This window comes from Zalophus californianus, chromosome 17 (genome assembly GCF_009762305.2).
Source record: "Zalophus californianus isolate mZalCal1 chromosome 17, mZalCal1.pri.v2, whole genome shotgun sequence".
Classification (NCBI taxonomy): Eukaryota; Metazoa; Chordata; class Mammalia; order Carnivora; family Otariidae; genus Zalophus; species Zalophus californianus.
The window spans coordinates 6,994,787-7,015,080 of record NC_045611.1 but is presented as its reverse complement, the minus strand read 5'-3'; the positions used below and the strand labels follow the sequence as shown (position 1 = coordinate 7,015,080).

The 20,294-nt window shown below is 44.4% G+C and overlaps 1 protein-coding gene across 1 annotated transcript in view; it reads left to right on the top strand.

Annotated features, from left to right (window-relative positions):
* GAN (gigaxonin) overlaps nucleotides 1-20,294 on the top strand; it is a 61,821-nt gene that overhangs the window by 9,378 nt on the left and 32,149 nt on the right. The window contains exon 2 of the mRNA XM_027617675.2: nucleotides 19,256-19,370. Within this exon, the coding sequence (XP_027473476.1) occupies nucleotides 19,256-19,370 (115 nt within the window). The remainder of the gene's footprint in view (nucleotides 1-19,255; nucleotides 19,371-20,294) is intronic.

The window sequence follows — 20,294 nt, the reverse complement described above, 5'->3', positions numbered from 1 at the left end:
TCTTTTTAGGAATAAAAGACATTTGATGCTTGTGATTTTCATATTAGCATGGTTAGATGAGTAGAAATACTGTGGTTTTGTAGTCACATGAGCATCATTGGCCTGTTGCCTGTGCCTCTGAATAATTGTAAATTGTTTAGTATTCTTGAGCTCAAAATATTTTTATACTTTTGTCACTTAAATTGTACCTCTCAGTCCTTGAATTGGAGGAAACCTCCCATTTAGGAATGTGGGGTTGGTACGAGTCTCTTCTGACACGTGGAGCACGTTCACTGGGAGTAGCGGGAAGTTTGAGCAGAGTGACACTTTGAGAGCTGAGGGGATCCTTGGTTTCCCTTTTCTCCTTGCCCACTTCTTCAGGATGGAATTGGAGGCCAGTAGGCCCCAGGTCTTCCTGTATAGTCTTCCATTTGGTTAGCAAGAGGAAGCGTTTCCCAGCAATGCCCAGTTTTCTTCCTACACCAAAGCTGGCATGCAAGGTTTAGACCTACTCCAGCAGGTGCGGGACATTTTGGGTGTGGTCGGTTGGTCGGTTTGCTTGTTTTCCTGCCTGGCTCCTTTCAGGTACTAGTGCTGCCTTGTGTGACCGGAACGACTACGTCTATCCCCTGCCTGAAAATGATAATCCCTGTGGTTGGCAGGAAGGGAATAAAATTTTAGTTTTTTTACCTCCTGCAGTTGGGGGCATAGGGACAGGAACGAAGTAGTCATTTTACTTCCTTTCCCTACCGTCTCCTTTGCTGTTTGATAGGAAAGTGAATTATGAAAATATGCACCACTGACACAGCTGTTGGTACATTCTTTAGAAATGACATCACTGTCTTAAGCCACGTGCTTGTGGGATTGTGCTCACAAATAATACACTACAGTTCAAGAATTAACTTTGTCCTTTTTTCCAAAGAAGACACAGATGGCCAACAGACACATCAAAAGATGCTCAGCATCACTCATCATCAGGGAAATGCAAATCAAAGCCACAATGAGATATCGCTGTATACCTGTTAGAAGGGCTAAAATCAAAAAGACAAGAAATCACAGGTGTTGGCAAGGATGTAGAGAAGGAACCCTCGTCCACCGTTGCTGGGAACGTATACTGGTGTAGTCACTGCAGAAAACAGTATAGAGTTTCCTCAAAAAATGAAAACTAGAAATACCGTATGATCCAATAATTCCACTATTGAGTGTTTATCTAAAGAAAATGAAAACACTCTTCAAAAGATACAGGTACCCCTACCTACATTTATTGCAGCATTATTTACAATCGCCAAGATATGTAAGCAACCTAAGTGTCCGTCAGTAGATGAATGGATAAGGAAGATGTGGTATATGTACACAGGGGACTATTACACAGCCATAAAAAAGGATGAGACCATGCCATTCAAGACAGCATGGATGGACAGAGAGGGTTTTATGCTAAGTGAAATAAGTTAGACTGAGACAAATACCGTATGATTTCACGCATAAGTAAAACCTAAAAAAATAAAAGCAACAAATGAACAAACAACAAAAAGCAAAAAATCAGACCTAGAATTACAGAGAACAAACTTATGGTTGCCAGAGGGGAGGGGGAAGGGGTTGGGCATAATGAGTTAAAAGGAGAGGGAGATACGGGTTTCCAGTGATGGAATGAGTAAGTCATGGGAATGCAAGGCACAGCATAAGGAATATGGTCGATAATATTGTAATCCCGTGTATGGAGACAGATGGCGGCCACACTTGTGGTGAGCGCAGCATAACGTATGAACTGGTTGAGTTACTGTGTTGTCCACCTGAAACTAAGGTAACATTGGATGTCAGCTATACTCAAATAAAAAAGAAAAGAAAATCCATTGTAAAAAAGTTGGCATTGTCTTGAAGTATGACGTGTACTGTGTAAACCCATCAACAGCTAGAGGTGGCAGTAAAGGGACCTTACGTCATTAGTGTTAACTGTCTAGGGGCTTGATTATAGGTTTAGCCGTTTGTCCATCAGGTACACAAGAAGCCACTCGGTGACAGCTGGGTGCCGCAGAGACCATGGTGACAGGTGACAGGTGAGGAGTTCACACTGCACTAGTCACGGGCTCTTGCACGTTGCGAGGCTTAGTGGTGTTTGTGCACTGACTGCTGTCTCACTGCATCTCCCACAGACAGTGTCGGGCCTGAGCCTGCGTACGTGGGGGCCTAAATCACTTAGTTATCTTTTCTACCTCGTTGGGGCTAGAAAAGGAAATAAACATAGGACCAAAGACTTTTCAACATACTTTTGATGATTCACTTAGTTTTTCAGTACTGTATATCTTGATGTTGTGTGGTGCTGTCTATTTCAAGAATGGGGAAGGAATAGGTTGACTTTATTTTTGGAGTAGATCATTCTGAAAGTCTGCTCTAAAAGTCTATTTAAATGACTCATCTGATCATGGACTACTACATTAGTGACTCCAGTTAATCACCTTTACAGAAATAACGGTCTTTGAGAACATGGATCTTTGGTCAAGTTTCCCTAATATGCTCGTTCATTCACTAAACTTTTCTTGAGCACTTTTGTGCAGCACAGCCGTGCCCTGGGCACCCAGGGCTCCGGCATCCATAGAGTCCATCTCAGGAGGCAGACAGTGAAGATGTCTGCCACAGAGAGATGTAAGGGATGGACGTGGCTGCTGCTGCGGTCCGGGTGGAAGGAGCACCACTCTGAGGGTCTGAAGGTGGAGGAGGATTGACGAGAGCAGGTGGGGCGGGGGTCTGGTAGGGGGGTGGCACAGGGGGGCACAGGAAACCAAAGTGCGCTGGTCCAGAGACCGGAACAGACAGGCACGCCAGATGGAGCGGGGTGGGGGGTGGGGGTCAGAAGAACACCAGCATAAGATGGTGAGCAGTGGGTAGGATGGCATGAAACAAAATTAGAGGGGTGGGCAGGACCCTGTTGTCCTGGGTTGGTACTCACACTGCTCTCCAGTAAGATTCAACTTTTCACTGTAGCATTTCCCGGAGCTGCTGGATGTGTATTGGGAACCGACTGGGGATGTGGTGGGGTATGGGAAAGGGACCCAATATAATCTTCCAACATAGTTTAGTCTGTGCACGAGTTTAGGTTTTATTTTAAGGGTTATGGATAGACATTGAGGGGTTATAAGAAGAAGAAGATGTAGTCTTATTTGGGAGGGTGCTGCAGTTGTTGGGACAGGAAATAAGGAGGCCCTGGACTAGGGTTTGTCAATGAGTTGGAATAAACTGTCTCAATTAGAGGTAGTGGCGATAGGACTTGTTGGTGAGAAGACCAAAAAGAATCTAGGTTCACGTCCTCATGATCACCAGTAAACAGTGCTTGTCGCTTTGAGTATTCAATCAGGGACAGCTTTAAAAGATTCTGTAAAGCACAGAATCTGTTTTCAAAGTTTACAGCTTAGTTGTGCAAAGACACGGTATAGGACAGTATTTTAATTGTATAGATGCTTGTGGTTCTAGGAGTTGTGCAGAGGAAGAAGTACTTGGGTGATGACATAAGGTTCCATGCAGGAAACAGAATTTGGGCAAAGCCTTGAAGAGGAGGACTAGCGGGTGGATTGAGGGGGGAGCGTAAAGAGAGGCAGGGATCATTCAGGTAGGAGAGAGGTGTAAGCACAGGATCAGAAGGTGTGCACTCAGGTAGTCAGTAGACCAATGGCACTGGACTGGAGGCTGGAATAGGAATGGGGGCAAGTGTGGATGGACAGGTAGGTAAGAACGGATTCTAGGGTGCCAGCGAATGAGTTTAGATTTTTGTTCACTCATTAAATACTAGTACTATGAATGGAGGTCCACTTTAGGAAGGTGACTTGGTTGTTGTATGTCCACAGGCCTGGGAGGGCCTTGGAGTTGCTGGCTGATGTGGACAGCCCGCCATGGCAGTGTCCTGCACACCGGGTAGAGGCCAGTATCCAGGATTAGGGAAGAAAGCAGCCTGCTGTTCACTCAATGTGGGGACTAAGGATGAGGAAGAAGGAGGGGGTAGCAGGTTTTGAGCCTGGCTGCCTAAGGAAAGTGGGAAACGGAACATTCTGGTTTTGTGTTGAATTTGGGATAACATTGCTGAATGAACATCTTCATCATACTCTTCTGGTTCTTGAAAATGCTGCGACTGCTTCACAGGTCTGTGAATACATATGTTTATTTTTGCACATGTTTCTTGTCTCTGCCTTTCTTGACCTCCTCTTTTCTGACAGATACATGTGTACTCCTCCTTCAGGCCCTGATTCCGATACCCCTTCCTAACATTTTCCCAGTTCCGCCAAATAATCACTCCCTCCTACAGGCTCCTTTGGCATATCGCGTGTGCCTTCAGCGCTGCCTGTCTGTCTTTCATGCTGTGGGGAGAACTAGAACAGACAGGTGCACTGGGTGCTTTCAGAGCCCTTGTCTTTATCTCTAGGGCCAGAGGCACTAAGCCCATTACTGGAAACCCCGTCCATGAGAGAATTGAGTTGACTGCTGTCTGTATGTACTGACAGAGACGTGGAAGATCAGAGTCCAGGATGCTGGACACGCTGCTGCCAGACAAGGTGACACTTTTTCCTGTAACCTTTGCTGAGTAGCTGACCATGTGCTGGGGATGGGAGAGAGAAACAGAACAAACCGTCCTACGACAGAAGTTACTACAAGGGAGTCTTTAATTTGCCCTGTTTTAGATGCACAATCAACCCAACAGGCTGTTTCTGGTGCCAAGAAACCTGGAGAGGAAGGGACCAAATTCTTTATTCAGAAGGAGCAGCTCCAGTGAGAGAGCTTTTGTGACGATATGACTAAAGAATTGAGAAGCATTCATTCCCTTGACAACATTTTGGAAGGTGCTTTGAGCTTCAAGTTGTTTGGAGAAGTTTGTAACAGTAGATTGCATATTGCAGAGGCGCCAGAAGCAAGGAGGCGGCTTGAAGCTGCTGGAGAGGTGCTCAGCCCACCCTTTCTGAAAGGGGATGCTCGGGGCCGTGTTCGAGGCTGTGTTTTTGCTTCTGTTTTCCTCTACCCCACTCACTATCTCCTTCCTCAAAAAGGGAAAAACAACAACAACCCTGTTTCATAACCTTCACTTCATGCTTTGGTTTGAACTGCTTTGAAAGGATGCATACAAACACAATAATAAAGTCATAGAAATTCTTGCTCTTCCTGTGAGCTGATTCAGGAGCACAAATCCTCCTTCTCACTCTTTACGTTGGCAAAGAGGGAATGGGAGGTGAGTAGGAATGCAGAAGTTCTGTAACACTTCATTTCCTGCCGTGAAACAGAATGAGAGGAGCCAGTTTTCCACTAGAGAACCCTTGTGAGAAGTGCCCCCAAATCAAAGGACCAGCGCTTGAGAGGACCGTGTGCATGGGGTCTTCAAAGGGTACAGAAGGAGCCTCTTTTAAATAGCATCTGAAAATGCATCCTGAGTAGAAAATCTGGAACTGTCTTGACAGGTTGTGGCATGAATGTCTTTCTTTTATGTGCTTTTCCAGAAGGTCAGGGTGTGACTGAAGCAAGGGGTCAGGCTTGTTTCATTCTAGAGGAGTTTTTTGCTTCACAAGTTTGCTGCATCATGATTCTGCCTTTGAACTCATCTTAAAATTTTAACGTGCATTTTCAAACCTTGTCTTCTAAGAGGTAAATTTTATGGACTGCTTTACTCGCAAAATTACAAGAACCAGATTTAAATTTTAAGAATTTTTTTTTTTTTACACAAAAAAAAATCACGGAAGATCACACAAGAGTTATTTATGTCACCCTTTTTTCTGGTTCTGAACACTGTACTTAATTGTTGTTGTCATCACCCAAATAGACCTGTCACTTACGGTTCATCTTTCCCTCTCCTTACAGCTTAATATCACGTCCTGATCATCCTTTTTAATAGCCAGTTCTTACTACATCATGTTACTGTATGATGCAACTTGCTGCATCGTTCCCCTTTGACATTTTAATTTCCAGTTCTTTTTTCTTCTGAATAGCGACTCTATAAGCAAATTAGGAAAAACAAAAACAAAAAACCAGGAGGTTCTTTTTTCTTTGTATTTTTTGTGGGTACAGGTAAACCCACTTTGGGGGCTATGTGCCCGGTATATCTATTTCTGAAGATAGAAACAGATCCGTTCTTGGAGAATAAAACCAGATTACTGTCCAGGAAGACTGGATTATCATGTAGAAACCCTGGTAGTGTATCTGATGTTTTTCCCACAGGCCTGTCACTATGGCCTTGTCGCTTTTCCAAGTGTTTTCTCAAAGTTATTGCTGTTTTGCCTATCTTTTAGACCGGATCTTTAAATTTATGCTTGCTACTGTAAAACTATTTAGAGGAGGGTTTGGCAGAGTTTTTCTGTAAAGAGTCCAATGTTTTAGGCTTTTGAGGCCACAGGTGGCCTCTTTCACCTAGTCGTCTTTGTTGTTTTAACAACCTTTTAAAAATATAAAAACCATTTTTAGCTCAGAGGCCCTACAGAAACAGGCTGTAGGTTGTAGTTTGTTGACCGTTGACCCTAGATTATTAAATTTTTTAAAAATTTGGACATAGAAACTGTAACTCTGTAAGATCATCTTTAAAGCTGTTTAAATCATGTAATGATGACTTGCAGGCCAGCCTTGGGTGGAGCACAGGTCCACAGTCAAGGCTGATTCCCTCTGGCCCACCCTCCCATCTTCTCTTTCTTCTAGGTGATTGTTCTGTTGCATATCTTCTTCTTTCTACATTTTTTCTTTTTTTCCCCTCCCTTCTAGCTCTTTCCCCCGGCACAGAAGCATGCTTGGGCCCCTTTTATGGCCTGATATGTGGGAGACATACAAATGTCCAGCAGATGCATCTCTGCGACCTCTGCTAGGGAGTGCATGATTTTTTAAAATTTATTTGTTTATTTATTTATTTATTTTAAGTAGGCTTCATGCCCAGCATGGAGCCCAACATGGGGCTTGAACTCAAAACCCTGAGATCCAAATCTGAGCTGAGATCAAGAGTCAGACACTTAACCAACTGAGCCGCCCAGGCGCCCCACAAGCACATAATTCTTCAAGCAAGAGTCTCTAAATTTTGTCTTGTCCACGGTCTCACCACCTTTTTTTTCTTCCCTCTGCTCCTATCTTATTATTCCATTAAACCTGCTTTTCAAAATTGCTAAATATAATTGCCAAATCTAGTGAAAACTTGGAAGTGTTTATCCGACTTGACCCGTCTGCTGTATTTATCACTCTTGGTCATTTTCTTGACACTTGGTCTCTCCAGGCTTCTGTGACCCTTCTTGTCCCATTTCCCCTACTGCCGGCTTTTCTGGCTCTCCTCCCTGTCTGTCCCTATGCGTGATGTGGCCCAAGTTCCTGTCCTCCCCCCCACTCTCTCAACGACTTCATCTACTCCCATGATGCCGCTGCCTCGGCCTCTCTGCTGAGCACCAGGCCTGATATACCCGACAGCCTGCTGCAGGGATGCCCTGCCCCCCCAGGCCAGCTCCCCTCCCCCGGCTGGGTGGCCCGCCCTTCACCATGCTTGTCAGTGTGCTGCCAGACTCCCTGGGAGAAATTCGGAGACCTCGGGGATGCACCTCTCTCTCCCTCTGCACCTTCGTGACGCCACGGCCCATCATTTCGGCCTCTCCAGTCTCTGCCACCTGTCTCCTCTTCAGCATCACTGCTGCTCACATTCCAGTTCCTAGTTCTGAAAGGTGCCAGAACTGGTCCGTCTGCCCCCGGGCTCTGTCCCCATCAGTCCACACTGCTGCTACCCCAGTGCTTCTTCTGGAATGTCATTAGATAATGCCTAGAACTCATGCCTTCCGAGACAAGGTTGGTGCCGGTACTGGAGAAGGAAAAATACACCATGAGCCCAGAGTATTTGTGCCAGAAAGTCAGGAGATGCCCAAAAGACGGGAGAGCCGACGTGAAAGAACTCTCAGTGGCCATAGCTGTGGCAGTTTGAGCAAGGAAATGAGTATCAGTAACATTGGATTATAAACCCTAGAATAGAATACGTAGCCACATGTGTAGGCGTGAGTAAATGAATGAGTGGGTGAATAAAGGGAGAAGAGACAGCTTTTATTTTTCAGTTTTACAAAAAACAAACAACTGTTTTTGAGAGAGAACCTGCATGCACGAGCCGGGGCAGGAAGGGGCAGAGGAGAGGGAGAGAGAGAATCGTAAGCAGACTCCATGCCCAGCGCAGAGCCCTACGCGGGACTTGATCTCAAGCCCTCGAGATCATGACCTGAGCTGAAACCAAGAGTCAGATGCTTAACCGACCGAGCCACTGAGGCGCCCCAGATAGCTCCTCCTTATAGAAGAATTTCCATTAATAAATGTAGATGGAATATAATAATCGAAAACCATCATTTGAGCACGATAATAATAATAATTGTTACAGGCAAGATATACCAGTGGATACTGAAATTAGTGGGCAAGAGTTTGAAGAGAAAAAGGATATTTGGGGGCGCCTGGGTGGCTCAGTCGGTTGAGCATCTGCCTTTGGCTCAGGTCATTATCTCAGGGTCCTAGGATCGAGTCCCGCATCGGGCTCCCTGCTCAGTGGGGAGCCTGCTTCTCCCTCTTACTCTCCCTCTGTGATCGCTCTTGTTCTCTCTTGAATAAATAAAATCTTTCTTAAGAAAGGATAATTGTATATTCTAAATTATCTTCTCCAATAGACTTAATAATAACAAAGGGATAAATAGTGACTTTTAACTTCTTAGTGGAGAAACCAGCAGATGCCATCATAGCCAAATGACCAAGGTTAACCTACACATCAGCATCCTGATACACTGCACAGAAGGACATGACATCACTTCTGTAGGGTTCCTGCCAAAAGTACATAACCTCAGTCTGATTATAAGAAATAAAACCCAACTTGAGGAACATTGTACAAAATAATTGACCACTACTCACCAAAGAGTCAAGGCCTTGAAAGGTGAAGATCTGAAGGACTGTCACAAGTTAGAGACACAATCATGAACTGAAGTTTAGAACCCTAGATTGGACCCCAGAACAGAGAGAAGACATTAGGAGGGAAACTGGTGAAATCTGAATAAAGTCCATAATTTACTTAATAGTATTATACCAGTCTTTAGTTCTTAGTGTTGACAGTTGTACTAAGATTATTTAAGATATTAACATTAGTGGAAGCCACGTGAGGGGGGTATAGGAACTCTCCAATTAAAAACTTTTCTGTAAGTCTAAAATTATTTCAAATTAAAAAGATTTTTAGGGGCGCCTAGGTGGCTCAGTCATTAAGCGTCTGGCTTCGGCTCAGGTCATGCGTGGGATCGAGCCCCACATCGGGCTCCCTGCTCAGCGGGAAGCCTGCTTCTCCCTCTCCCGCTCCCCCTGCTTGTGTTCCCTCTCGCTGTGTCTCTCTCTGTCAAATAAATAAATAAAATCTGTAAAAAAAAAAAAAAAAAAAAGATTTTAAAAAAATTCCTCATGTACAACTCCATTTCCCTTGAGGTGAAGTCCAAATGTGCTCACCCCTGTTGTTGCTTGGACGTACAATACTTCACTGCCTTTGCTGTCCCTCTTCGGTGTAAAACCCTCAGCTGAGGCCCGATTCAGGTGCCACCTCCATGAAGCCTTTTCTGACCTCTCTCCCTAGAGAGCTGACTTTTTGCCTCCCTTGTACTTAGCACAGCACCTGCTCCACAGTATTTAGAGTGATTCACTTGTCTTACCCCTTGGTCTCCTCTGTCACTCCTGTGACAGTTCCAAAGTCTTCCCTTATCTTTCTTGGCCTTGGCCCGTATGGGTGGGTACTGATCAGTTTTTCGGTAGACTGTTGAGGAATTTGGGTTTGATTTCTTACAATTAGACTGAGGTTCTGCATTTGTGGCAAGAATAGCTCTGGAGTGACATCGCATCATCCTCCGTGTACCTGTCCGGGCCCCATGATATTTTGTCCCAACGTTAGATAACATTGATCACGTGGTTAAAGATGGCGTCCACCGGTTTAATCCACTGTATTTCTCTTTGTGATTAATAATTATGGGGCAATACTTTGAGATTATGAAAGTATTCCATGCCTCATCAACTTTCACTCACTAGTGTTAGTGTCCACTTGGCTCTGTAACTCAGTCACTCCTTCTGTTTTTAGACTCCTGTCAGGCTTACGCAGCTGGGTAGAGACTAGCACCTCGTCCTAAGATGGGGACAACCTGGTGAGGAACAGGCTTCCAGCAGGCTGGGGTAGAGATTTGTGGGGACATAATGCTCGAGGCATCAGACTCCTGGAAATAACTCATAACATTTCATTTTACTGACCTGAAGCCCAGGGTTAGAGGTGATGGTTTGTCAGTTCCTCGAGATTGGGGCCCACCACCTAGTTGAGATCTGATTTCTGAAACCATACCTAGTGCTTGGTGCTGTGCCTGGAACAGCAGAGGGACTCATAGCAAGGGTAGCAGCCTGGCCCTACAGGCTTTATGGGTTTGATCCCATTGCCTCTCTCTCCCTTCAGGGGTCGCTGTGCTTGGGCAGGTGTAAGTGAGGTCACCTGTACCTGTTGCATATCCACAGTCCCTGCAGTGTGCTGTGGGTACCGCCTCTCCTTCCCACCCCCGTCCCCCCAGCGCACACCCTGCGGAAGTTTTCTCAAGCTCTCCTCCTGCTGAAGGTAATTCACACTTGGCATGCATGTTCTCTTATCTGAAAACATTCTCTCCCTCCAGATAAATTTTTCCTTTGTTCAGATCACATGACTCAAAGGCATACGCTTTGTGTTCTCGTATTTCTTCCAGATATTGATATAATTGGACATGGTTGCTCAGAGCAGGTCTAAATAGGAACACTGTATTTCATCTTCAGAGTGGATGGTGTGCTGTCAGAGGAAAATGGAAGACATTTCTGTGACTCCGTGTGTGCTGCCTGGTCGGCGGTGGGCAGTGAGGAGGTTGTCAGGGATGGATGGCACTGTGGCCGTGGCCTCTTGGGACTTGAGGTGGTTCTGCTTCAGCTTCATTACTATGGGGCTGCTTGGTGGGATGACACCTGAACAGTAAACTCTTGGTTTTCTAGAAATCTTTCCTAATCTTTACATTTTTCCAAGCAGTGCGCTAGTGACAGTGAGCTGAGGGCAAGGAAGCGGAGATGGAACACCGGCCAGTTAGGGAACTTCATTCACAGACTGCAGACCTCCCCTAAGCCAGCCTTACACTCCAGTTTACGTTTGCCCTCAGTGCAAACTCAGGTGATGGCACCCTGGACATGCAGGTAGCTTTGCAGCAGGGGGACAGTCAGTTCTCGAATTGCAGACTACAGCACACACGGATTGGATGCTGGGGGAAGCACCACCCCCCCCTCAGTGTGGGCGAACAAGCGGGACACAGCACAGGAAAGCTCACAACCGTCGGGCTGGTCAGTGGTGCCGTTTCCGCACAAGTATGCTCGCTTTGGTTCAGTAACTGGCATTGCAGCGGTCCAATGCATCGGGCCCCCAGCCTGGCTGTATCGTGCTGTCAATTCAAGTCCATACACATTTGCCAAGTGCCGTTTGGTACCAGGCACTTTGTGAGGGAAGGGGATAGGGTGGTAAACAAGACAAAGTCCCTGTCGTCATGGGTATGGGCGATAAGCCACATCTCTATGTGGTTTATGAGATGGTGATAAATTCTATGAAGAAAAATGAAGCAGGGAAGGGAGTAGAGGCATTATTTTAGATAGCGTGGTACCCGGGCTGCTCTTTGGAGCAGAGACCTGAAGTGAGTGAAGTATTAAACCATGTGATTAGGGGGAGTAGAGGGTGAAGGGAACATTCCAGGGGTGAGGGAATGTGTTACAATAAGCTGGGGAACTTTTTAAATGTACACAGTCTTGGAACCTGACTCAGTTGGTCTGGGATGGGACCCAGGGATCTGCTTTTCTAGAAGAGCTTGCCAGAAGATTCTGGGAAGCCAGGTTCAGGAGCTACTCTTAAAACCCGTTCAAATTATGAGTCATTGCAGGATCTTTGTGAGGAGGGAAGTTTTGATGGTGAGGAAGTGAAAACTAAGCCATCTAGGTAAGAATAGCTGAAGGCTGGAGGTGAAGAGAAAGGGATAGAAGGAGATGAAAGGAAGTAATGAAGGAAAAGCTCCATTAACATGGTACGCCGGTAGTGAGGCTCTGCTCCTAGAATCCTAATAGGAGGCATGCGGCCACGTCCCAGCTCTGCTGGTTCTTTCCCACCTCCCACTTCGAAATCCCTGCTCTCCGTGTGCCGTGTTAGGCTGGTGGCCATTCCGGGCCAGGTTGGTGGCATTATGCCCGAGCTTTCCTGCGGTTTCCTCTCCTCACTGCTCCCTGACTTTGGTCCTGTAGGAAGAGTGCCTTTTGAGCCTTTGTGGGTCACAGTGCTGGGGCAGGGGGGCTCACCTAGAGGTCTGTGGCACCTGGTTCATAGCCCACCGGGCCTGGAGGCTTCCCCCTCTGGGACCCCTGCTTCTATCTCATGTAAATCGAGTAGATGATGTTCTTGGGTGACAGGAACCATTAGAAAGCGAGGTTCCTCTTTTCCCATCCATAAAAAGGAGGCCATAAAAGGCATCATGGGAGGGTGCCTTCTGTTGATGGAAATATTACCTGCAAATTTATATTTATTAAGTTGAATGGGGACTAAAACAATACATTTTTAAAACAGACATTATTTTCTAGAGCAGTTAAAGTTTGTGGCAGAATTGACATTTCAAAAGTTTTTTTTTTTTTTTAAGATTTTATTTATTTATTCATGAGAGACAGAGAGAGAGAGAGAGGCAGAGGGAGAAGCAGGCTCCCAAGGAGGAGGGAGCCCGATGCGGGACTCGATCCCAGGACCCTGGGATCAATGACCTGAGCCGAAGGCAGACGCTTAACCATCTGAGCCACCCAGGCATCCCAGAATTGACATTTCAGTTCAGGTACAGAGATGTCCCATCTACCCCGTGCCCCCACACATGCATAACCTCCCCCATTATCAGTGGCCCCACCAGAGTGGACATTTGTTATAGTTGATGGACCCACACTGACACATCACTGTCACCCAGAGCCCGTGGCTTACGTTAGTGTTCAGTCTTGGTGCTGTACATTCTGTGGGTTTAGGCAAATATATGATGACAGGTATCCATCATACTTTCACTGCCCTGGACATCCATTTCTGATGTGGTTTTTAGGAGCTCATGAAGATGAGAAAGGTGGGGAGGAGCATCTGTAAAACAGATTCCCCTCCCCGCCCAGGAACATGAATTAGGAGTTTGGCTTAAGCAGGCAAATGCAGTGGTGAGCCTAAGCCCCTCTGCACAGATCTCAGAGAGCCTGCTGTCAGTAGCTACACAGTTTGAGGCGACATGAATCATTTAAAACCGTATGAATAATGCCCATGAATCATCCCAGAAATTTCTGTAAATCTTGACTTAAACATTACATTCTCTTGCATTCTATTTGAGTACGTTTCCTTGCTTTTATTGGAGACAAGCTTTTGCATCAAAGAGGAAGAAAAGTCACTTAGATTGATTCTGTCACCGTTGCATCAAATCCCATTCAGTGATGTCTAAAGTGGTTCTTGGAAGAGTAGAATCAGGCCTGGTTACCTGGGCATTTAGACACATTGAACTTGCTCAGCAATTGGAAGCCAGTGAGGAAAGAACTATTTATAACCAACAGTTTACTTTGGCTCTGTTATACTCACTTAAAGGTTGTAAGCCTCTTTCATGGATGCAAAATTTTGAATAATACCAGCTTCTTTATTAACTAGTAGCCAACAATGTTTTTTTTTTTCTTTACAAAATCTCTTTTCAGTGTTTCCAAGGCAAAGAAAAATTGATTTTGTTTCACGTCTGTTCAAATTTAATAGGACGGAAAATAAATGCTTGCCTGCCCAGAGGATAGGTGATTGGAGGAAAAATAAAACTTGTACAGCATATTCCACAGCAGGCGTGTTATAAACCCTCGATCCCTGATCGAGTTGGCACGACTTCACCCTCTAGGACTCTACAGGACGCTTCCAGAGCCAAGTCTCCGCACGAACTCAATGACCTATTTCATCCGTTTTGTCCAGAAATGTTTGGGGGTGGGAGAGCTCTCAAATCACCTTATCTAACTGCTTCTTTTTACAAATGAGAAAACAGGGGTAGAGAGGGGAAATGTCTTGCCCTAGCAACAAAACTGGGAAAGAATGTGACAGGCATAGATATTTATATCTGAACACCCGAGGCCCCATTTTATGATACTCTCAATTACTTCTAGTGTTTTCCGCATGTGATAAAATTCTCCAAGTGACATTTTAAGACTGCTGCATTCTCCAGGAGAGAGTTTGTAAATTGACATTATATCATAATAAAAGTGAGGATATTGCTACTTCCAGTAAATTTAGGTATGACTCTACAGCTTCCTAGGGGAGAGATGAAGAACACAGAAAAGAACAGTTGATTTACCTCCTGTTTTTTTACAGGCTAACTTTCAAAACAGAACTGTTAGTTATTAACGCTCTGGGTGAACTTTCTTTTCTTTTCTTTTAAAATTTGTTAACTCAGTGCAGTTCACCGAATTTTGTGTAGCAAAGGAGAGAGAGATGATGTGCAAGATGAGAAAATTCTAGATAAAAAGGGGAAGTTATGGAGAAAATGTACTGGGCTGGAGGATGAGGACAGTTAATTGGTGGATCTTGGGCAAATTAAGGTCTTTCCTGAAGGAAAGAAATGTAAGCCAGAGTGACAAAAACTAAAGAGATCAAGAGACTTAGCTGGGGAATCAGGAAAAAGGGAAGACAAAAGGAGGGAGAAAAAGACACATTTGAGGTTACTGAGTTGGAAAGGCATGGCATCTCTCCAAGAATTGAGAGAAGGAGGTAACAGAGTGATGGTAGGCTCTGAAGCAAGACTCTTTCAAAATAGATTTGAGTGACTCTTACCAGCTAGGATTGGAAGAGATTTGAGATCAGCTTTCACCGTATTCTTGACAGATGGGTGGTCATGCAGCCCACGAGGACATCACCTGCACACTGGTGATGTTCAGATAACAAGCCGCCATAATACAAGTACATGCATGGAGGTTAAGAGTTTATTTTTTTTTAAGATTTTATTTATTTGGGAGAGAAAGCACGAGCTGGGGAGAGGGGCAGAGAGAGAGGGAGAAGCAGACTCCCTGCTGAGCAGGGAGCCCAATGCTGGGCCCAATCCCAGGACCCTGGGATCATGACCTGAAGATGCTTAACTGACTGAGCCACCCAGGTGCCCCACTGAGGTTAAGAGTTTAGACACTTGTAGCAATTTGCCAGAGTAATTTTATGTCTGTTGAATCTGATAAAATAATTGGGGCCTGCATTTTATGTATCTTTTTATTTCATTTTTCTAATAATTCCTTCATTTTTTAATTGCAAATATAATTGACATAACATTGTATTAGCTTCAGGTATACAACACAATGATTCGATATTTGTATACATTGCAGAATGATCTCCACGGTAAGTCTAGTTAACCTGTCACCTTACATAGTTACAAAACTTTTTTTCTTGTGATGAGAACTTGTAAGATCTACTCTCTTGGCAGCTTTCAAATATGCAGTACAATATTATTAACTGTAGTTGCCACGTGGTACATTATATTCCCATTATACTTTTATTATATTTTACAAAATACTCATCTGGGATGGATTACAAGTACCAAATAACCCGTGGGTAATTTGGGAAGCATTGATTAACCCCTTGCTACTCAGAGGGGTCTGGAGACCAGCAGCATCTGTGCTGCCTGAGACCTTGTTACAAATGCAGAAACTCAAGCCCCACCAAGACCTTCTGGATCAAGACCCCTGGATGACCCAGTTGAACATTAAAGTTTGAGAAACGCTGTGCTTCTGTCCTTTCAGCATTGGACAGGTGCAATTATTAAAAGCTCTTCCTCATACCGCTTCTGGTTCCACGTCACTGTACCTGAGGTCATGCAGGAAGGAAACCTCATGTGACAGTACTTTGAATATTCAAAGACCACTATCACTTCCAACACTTACTTTACAAATAACTGTTGAATATCTATTCTTTGTGAACCACTGGGCTCCATTGTCCGGAGCCATTGATAAACAGGACTCTGGCTTTAAGGAACTTGAAGTTAAATAAAGGAGATATGAAATGGAATATGTACTTAAATACCACGATGGCAACAGAACTTGATGGACTCATGAAGTGCTTGGGAAATCTATAGCAGGAGAAATTATTTGTACTTGCATGGAGGTGAGGGTGCAGGTGCAGCCTGTGGAGGGTGGAGTGACGAGGAATAACTTTTTGTGGAACTGACATTTCAGGCAGTCTTTACAAGACGGGTAGGAATGGAGTGTGCAGGGATAGTATCAGGAGAGATCAGACATTTCAGATGTTTAGAGACTTGATAGTACAATGATTCATTTTTCATGGCTTGAAAAAGGATCTGCTTTTAGAGAAGTCTGAAATGGTCAGTGCTCATATCTACAGGAGTCTTATTTTCTGTCCTCTTTGCCATCTCTCACTGAGACAGAAAACTGTATTTTTCATTGTGAAAATATATGATGGTGTAGTCAACTTCAAAAACACAGCCACCGTGCAGTCATGTGGTTGACCACTGAAAGGAAAGGTCTGTTTGTAGCCCCTTCATCTCCAGTCCGGTCCCCCTCCTCCTTCCACTGTCCACACCAGGAGCAGGTAGGCACAGCCAGCTCTTGGGTGAACATGTATTATTTTAAAATAAGAACAGCTCCAGTTCTAGGTTGAGGTTCCTCCACCTGAACATGTTCCGGAGTTACAGCCTTTAAATAGCAACCTTCTCAGTCTGGGTCTGGTCAGGAGACAGTCCACACAGTGACTTCAACAAAGAAAGCTTGATATAAAGAATTATAAACTACAGTGGGAGATAGGAGTCATGAGGGATTAGCTCGTAAGAAGTAAGGAAAAGTCTAAAAAATACAGGAATAGCCCATAGAAGGAGCAGCCTCCACTTGAGGCTGAGTTCCAGACATTTTGAACAGCGCACAGCCACAACTCTCTGTATGGCATGGAAGCCATGCAGCTGGAACTTGCCAGAAGTTTGTCCTCGCAGGTGCCTGGGAAAGCTGTTCATGAGAGGTGTCAAAACTGCCCTCGGGAGCCGCAGGGAAGACTCCCACATGCTGCCGGCAGCTGTGCCCCCAGGAGCTCCGTGCTGGGGAGGCTGGCTGTGTTATAGGAGCCTCCCAGGCTGCTGACCAGAACCAGGAAGCACAGTCTTTCCACCGCTCTCTGCCGAAAAGCTTAACGTCATGCCAGTTGACAAAGGAAAATTATTTAAGAGGCTCAGATTCATTTTCACAGGGCAGGCAAAAAGGGAGAATTTGGAGCTGAGAGGCAATGCGTCGATAACCAGCACAGTGATTGAGAAATACAGTCATGACATCCTCAGTGAAAAATTCCGTGTGTGCTGCCAAAAAGACTCTACGGTGCATTTCAGATTTAGGTCTTAGTCTTACCACTAATACGATTTTTCTCTCTTGGTTGGGAATTGACAAGATTTTTTCCTTCACTTATTAAAAGTGTCAGGCATGCAGATAAACCCAGGCTGCAGTGAGCACCTGTAGAGGCAGGAATAGCAGACATGAAATACAGGAAGGAAACAAGGTTGTCTGATGATCTTCATACTCCAGGTACATTATCCCATCAATTTCATCTTCTTCAGGGTCTCCAAGGCCTCAGGATGGACTGGCTTCCTTCTACTTGTACATAGCTGCTGGCCCAGGACCATTCTGCACCATTGCCTACATTGACTTCCCTTCTTTCCTGTGTTGGGGCATGTCTTTTAGTTATTGAAATCCTCCTGTTTCTTGATTCACTCCCTTGTTTATTGGGGCACATTTTCTAGCAGCACAGTGAGAAAGGTCGCAAGGGAGATAATTTGTTTTGAGACCATGTGTAGCTGAAAATATCCATTCTATCTTGACATTTGATTGGTAGTTTGGCTGGTAATCAAAATCTGTGTTGGAAATAATTTTTCTTCAGAAGTTTGAGGTCATATGCTCTTCGGGCAGACCTTTGTCCATAGCTTTAGGTCTTTCCTTTCAGCGCTGGTCAGGTCCTCCAAAGAGTCCTCCAGTTTCTTGTCTGGCTTTCAATACTTAAGAGCAGAATTGGGGAAAAAAGATTGATGGTCTCAGCATTCAGTATGTAAACACTCTATTTGCTCTCTCTTTTTGGTGCAGTACAATTACCCTCAAATGTGCCTGATATCGCCCCTGTCCAGAGACCCACTCTCTGTTTTATACTCTTCACGATGTAAATCACTTATCTTACACTGGAGCTGGGTGGGGAGGGCCTTACGGGGAGTTGTGTATATATGTGGAGGCAGGACCTGGAAATTCAGCTCCTTACTACCAGTGTCAACCTGTGTCTATTTTTGGCTCATCTCTCACCCTCCTTCCACAGCTGCCTCATTTGACCAATTCCCAGCCTCAGGGGGTGGGAGGTTCTTAAGTGCAATTTAGATTGTGTCTTACCTTTTCTCACTGCTAAATTATGAACATCATTTAGACCTTGGGTAAGGGACCAGTTCTTAAACAAGACACAAAAAACATTCACCATGAAAAATTATTCTTCAAGTTGTTCATTGCCTTAAACAAAGGTGTCGAGTCTGCCAAAGGTTTAATATCAAGACTCTAATAACTCCTACACCTCCACATGAAGACAGTTAACTCAATGTAAAAAATGAACAGGAGACTTGAACTTAACATGTGTTTCACAGAAGAGAAAACACATGTGGCCACAGACACAAAGAGATGTTCCACACCTGTGTGACAGGGCGGTGCAGATCACAACCCCAAGGAGAGTGGTTTCGTGGGTACAGTAATAACAAAGAAGCAAGGGAAAAATCAGGCATGGGATTTAGGACGATAGTTACTTCTGATGGGGAGAGCAGAGGGATGGATGGTGAGAAGGAACGTTTGGGTAGAAGCAGGTTCTTGTCAAGGTCCTAGCTTGTGTTTTGGGTGGGATGTTTGTGGGGTCCTTGTTACATTATTGAAAATAATTAGATAATTAAATACATGAAAAAAAAAATAAAAGCCTAACAGGGCTGGGGCTCCCAAGGTGAAGTAGAGATCCTTACTCAGGTGGCTCTTAGTTCTTTGGTTGTCTGTTTTTTAAGAAGTAGCATTCTGAATCCTGGAACAAGTGTTTTGTAGTCAGAAGTTATAAAATATATATATGTGTATATATATATATATATTAATCTAAAGTTAACAAATAACATTTCCTAGGTGGGGTTCATATGCTGATAAATATCTACGTTATAGAGTTTTAGTGCATAAAGATTTATAGCTATTTCTGTTCTTTCATAGAAATTTTACATTTTTTTCCCTTTCTTAGGACAAAGTTAAACTATAATCCTCCAAAAGATGATGGATCAACCTATAAGATTGAACTTGAAGGGATATCGGTAATGGTTATGAGAGAGATCCTGGATTACATCTTCAGTGGGCAGGTATGATGAGACACACAGGAAGGAAGACTAAGTAGATGCCTCTCAAGCCCAGGGTGAGGGTCTCCTTCATCCATTCTCTGACCCAGCAACATTGTCCTCTTCATCCATCATTGTCTGTGTGACACGTATCTCCTGCTGGGAATGGCGCCCAGCTGTTCTTCCAGGGCTCTGCTCTTAAAAGAAAAGCAGACTGAGTAAAATCTTAACTCAGTCCCCGTTTTTGTATTTATCATTCTGAGCTCCACCTTCCATCGTGAGTTGGGAAGGACCTGGGATGCTCCTTTCATGGCTGTCTTTATGTTTTTAAACCTTAATTCCCATCTTGCTTTGTACCCCATAACCTGGAAATGGGAGCTTCCTTGGGCGGTGGGAGTTATTTTATAGAAATAAAGAGTCTGAGATTCACACAAATGACAGGCACCCGCGTTGTGTTCATGATGCCTGGGTTCTGTTGCCTCAGTAGGACCAATATCCCTGTTGCACCCCATTCTTTACTTTCTGCCCACTTAAATTTCTGGGGATTTAATGAAACCCAGGGGAAAAGGTGATAAGTGATTAGACTTCTTTTTCTTTGCCATCCTCAAGCTCTCAACCCCTGATTTTGTGATTTAAAATGTAGCACGAGGGCTCTTATGAATAATCTTAGGTTGAACCAGGGCTAATTTTTTAACAGGAAGAAATTAGTTTATCTTACATTTGGTTATGTGAGAATGCATTTTATCTTGACTCTTTGAGAGCTTCTTTCCCTCTCTCTCCCGTATTCCTTCCTCATCTTATTTTACCTTTCCTGTTTGTAAGAGCTGCCTCCTACGTGTTTTCTAACACACTGCTTGCCTTCTCTGGATATATTCATTCAGTCAACCTCGGTGATTGTCATTCTTTTTGAAGTTTTTGGGTTAATTTCATGATGTTACCCCTTCTCTT